Below are 3,182 nucleotides of genomic sequence, written 5' to 3'. Positions count from 1 at the left end.
CCCTCCCCCGACACGGGCGGACTTTGAAAATGTTTGTGAATTAGTCGTGACTAGAGGTTCTTTTTGTTTACAAAAAAGGAGAAGGGCCGGGATGGTCGAGAGGTCTAAGACGGTGGATTTAAGCTCCACTCTTCGCAAGAAGGCGTGGGTTCGAACCCCACTCCCGGCAAATTTTTTCATTTTATTCACGATATAGAGTAATTATTTTATATACATCATATTATACAGCAAAAAAATCCTCATGAATCATATAAATAGTTTTGTATTGCTTATTTTATATTTTCCTCTAATCATCGATCTATACTCCTAACGTAGCATTTGGTAACAAAAATATTATTTTATATACACCTTGATTTTAGTTTTTTTAAGTTTCTTGAAATGTCAAGATATTATAATTTCTTATCCCATTGGCAATATTGTGCCGGTGTATCCGTTGAATTGAGGAATTTAGTGTGGTTTGGGCAATGTGTCCATACCAACTTCGTGTCAAATTTGTCTCAGAAAACAAAATTGCGTGCAGATTATAACTGAATATTTAGATGTCTGCAATGACATTAAAACTTTTCTCAGTCCAATATCACACTGCTGCAAGTTCTGAGCATTCATACAACCATATCACATTGTGTACTCTGAGGTGTTGCGGCAAATACACGTTGAATCATGATTGCTCCTCCTGCGGGTATGTATTAGCATCCCGGGTCGATGGTGGTGCGATCAGTAGGTGAGTGCTACGGCCTCCGTTTTGTCGATGTTAATTTTTGCATCTGCCGCTCGTGAGTAAGTGTCAATGAGCTGATAGATTGGTGACATCTTGTTGGTCAGCCACTCCGACAGTCAGGTCATCTGCGTACGTGAGTGTTGTGATCGACTGTGGGAGTCTTGGGATAGCAATGCACCATATTTTGCTCCTGATTGCTACAAGTATAGGTTCAACTGTGATGTTGTAAAGGTACGGGGATAGAGGGTCGCCCTGCCTTATTCCTCTTGTGATTGGGAATGGGACTGTAAGAGATCCACTTATGGAAACCGAAGCTTGATATCCATTGTGTAGGCGCTGGATGAAAGATCGGAACCGTGAACCGAAATTGAATTTTTCCAGGTATCGCTCCAACCAGTGCCAGCTTACTCGATCATAGGCTTTCTCTTGGTCAAGAAACAGAAAAGTCCCTTTGCAATTTTCTTTAGCTGCATATTCTATTGTTTGGTGTATTACAAGGGCGTTCTCTTGTGCCTGACATCCCAGGGCGAAGCCGCATTGATCAAGATAGATGATCGACATGATTGTTCTCTGTATTCTACACACGAGTATTCTCGTTAGGAGTTTAATGTCCACGTTTAAGAGAGATATTGGTCGCCAGTTGCTCAATGATTCGGCATCTCCTTTTCTCTTGTAGTTTAGAATTATCGTTGCTTTCTTCGAGAAATCCATAGGATTATCCGTCGTGAGGGCCTCATTAAAGAGCCGCTGAAGCGTGGGGGCAAACTCACCGTCGAAGGCTTGGTAGAATTCCGCCGTCAGTCCATCCGGGCAGGGCGACTTATTCTTTGGGGCCAGTCGAATGGCTTATCTCACCTCTTTTTCACTGATAGGCTCTTCCAGTTTTCCACGATCGTCGGCGGATAGAGTCTTGTCTACGTAATTGAGGAGAATGTATTGGTCGGTTGTACTTGTTTGGTTCCCAGTGTAAAGCTCTGTGTAGAAGCGAGCGGCAATTCTGGCTATTTCACTGGGGTCTTCAGTGCGTGTCCTATCCGCTCTTTTCAGAGAAGTCATTGCATTGACTGCTCTCCTTCCCACAATGCGGCGGTGGAAATATGCTGTGGGTTTCTCTCTAAAATCACCTTTTTTTTCTTTTTTTTAATTAGTCAACGGAGACTTTTATTAGTTTCATAGCTTACAAAAGTTTAATGATTACAATGAAAATTGAAAGGGGGGAATAAAGGGATGGGGATATAGTTAGGTGGCAAGGTAGAACTTGGATTCTGACAATTTATGTTAGCCCAGAAAGGGAGAGAAGAGAAGAAAGCAAGGAAACGCAAGGGGGTAAGAACAAAGAGAAGGTGATAAACGTGGAGTAAGGGAATAAAGGGTAGATTAGATGTATATAATGATCGGGTATTAAGTAAGAGTTACGAAGTAAAGAGGAGGGGAGGAGGGAAAGAGCGGATTGGGAGAGAGGAAGGATTGCTTCGTCACTTAGGTTTTAGTTTTGCTCTATCCGAACTTTCTATTACCGCTCCATGACTGCACCACCTTCTTCGGAATAACTCCATCTCTCGTCTTTTACGTGCCTTTATCAGTTCACCTCCGATAGCCTTCTCGATGTCCATTTTGGCACGGAGGATGATTGTCTCGGGTGGTGCTCGAGTGCATTCGAAATGGTAAGCGATTCGGTCCCGATGGATTTGCCATAACACCGAATCGAAGACGATTTGAGCCGCGTGTCTTATGTCCTCGGGGCTTCTGGTAGGTCGCCAAGTACGAGATTCCTGGGGTTCAGCACTTGAGTGTTTAGGGGGCCTGAGATGGTGTTGATACACCTCTCCGCCCAATGCTACACTGATGTGAGTTCGGGACATTCGAAGAAGGTGTGACGGATGGTGTCCCTCGGAGCGTTACAGCGGGTACATTTCAGATCATGACCGGGGGATGTCTAGTTTGTAATTACACGCTCTATGAGGATTCGCCAGTGTAGTGTTCGGTGTTTTGGGAGTGTTGGCCGTTTTTGGATGGAGGTCCAGACCTTTTCCCATTCCTTTGCCGTGGATGCAACCTCTGGCCAGGATTGGGGCGTCAACGTTTCTGGTGCTGGAGAGCCATTTCGCTAGAAGTGCCTTCCCCGTCGGGTGGAGTATTCCAGGACGGGCGTGCCTGCCAGGTGACAAAGGTGACGTGGGAAACGAGGAGGCGGATGTTGTCGGGGTATGGCAGAACAGTTCGTGATTTTCTCTACTAGGTTGGGGGCAGGATAAGGTATCCGTGTTCCCATTCTAAGGAAAAATCGTTATAGCGACGTTCGCACGCTCTTTTTAGCCTTTCCGTGGGTTGCGCAGAATATCTACGCTCCATTTCCGATTGTATCGGCATGTTCCGCTCCAAAAAGGCTTGTCGCCGGAGTGATCTGCATTCTATTCTTCCTCTATTGATAAGGAAGGTTAGGATAACGTTTAGTAGGTACGGT

The 3,182-nt window shown here is 45.0% G+C and overlaps 2 protein-coding genes and 1 non-coding gene across 3 annotated transcripts; 1 reads left to right on the top strand and 2 right to left on the bottom strand.

The window, feature by feature from the left end:
* The first annotated feature begins 85 nt into the window (after positions 1–85).
* On the top strand, positions 86–169 carry VTP21DRAFT_t44. The gene has a single exon. It is a non-coding gene; the product is annotated as a tRNA-Leu (tRNA).
* Positions 170–784: 615 nt separating this feature from the next.
* Positions 785–1,774, bottom strand: VTP21DRAFT_8251 (uncharacterized protein; the record flags this gene model as incomplete). The annotated part of the gene is made up of 2 exons (XM_069399082.1): positions 785–1,543; positions 1,574–1,774. The coding sequence occupies 2 exons, from the start codon at positions 1,772–1,774 to the stop codon at positions 785–787; spliced, it is 960 nt and encodes a 319-aa protein (XP_069254534.1).
* Positions 1,775–2,193: 419 nt separating this feature from the next.
* VTP21DRAFT_8250 (uncharacterized protein) lies at positions 2,194–2,580 on the bottom strand (the record flags this gene model as incomplete). Its single annotated transcript, XM_069399081.1, has 1 exon — positions 2,194–2,580. One exon carries the CDS (start codon positions 2,578–2,580, stop codon positions 2,194–2,196), a length of 387 nt encoding a protein of 128 aa, XP_069254533.1.
* Positions 2,581–3,182: the final 602 nt, after the last annotated feature.

Source organism: Calcarisporiella thermophila (genome assembly GCF_041956535.1).
Source record: "Calcarisporiella thermophila strain CBS 279.70 unplaced genomic scaffold VTP21scaffold_4, whole genome shotgun sequence".
Classification (NCBI taxonomy): domain Eukaryota; kingdom Fungi; phylum Calcarisporiellomycota; class Calcarisporiellomycetes; order Calcarisporiellales; family Calcarisporiellaceae; genus Calcarisporiella; species Calcarisporiella thermophila.
Note: the sequence above shows the minus strand (reverse complement) of the source record. Positions and strands in the feature narration are given on the sequence as shown.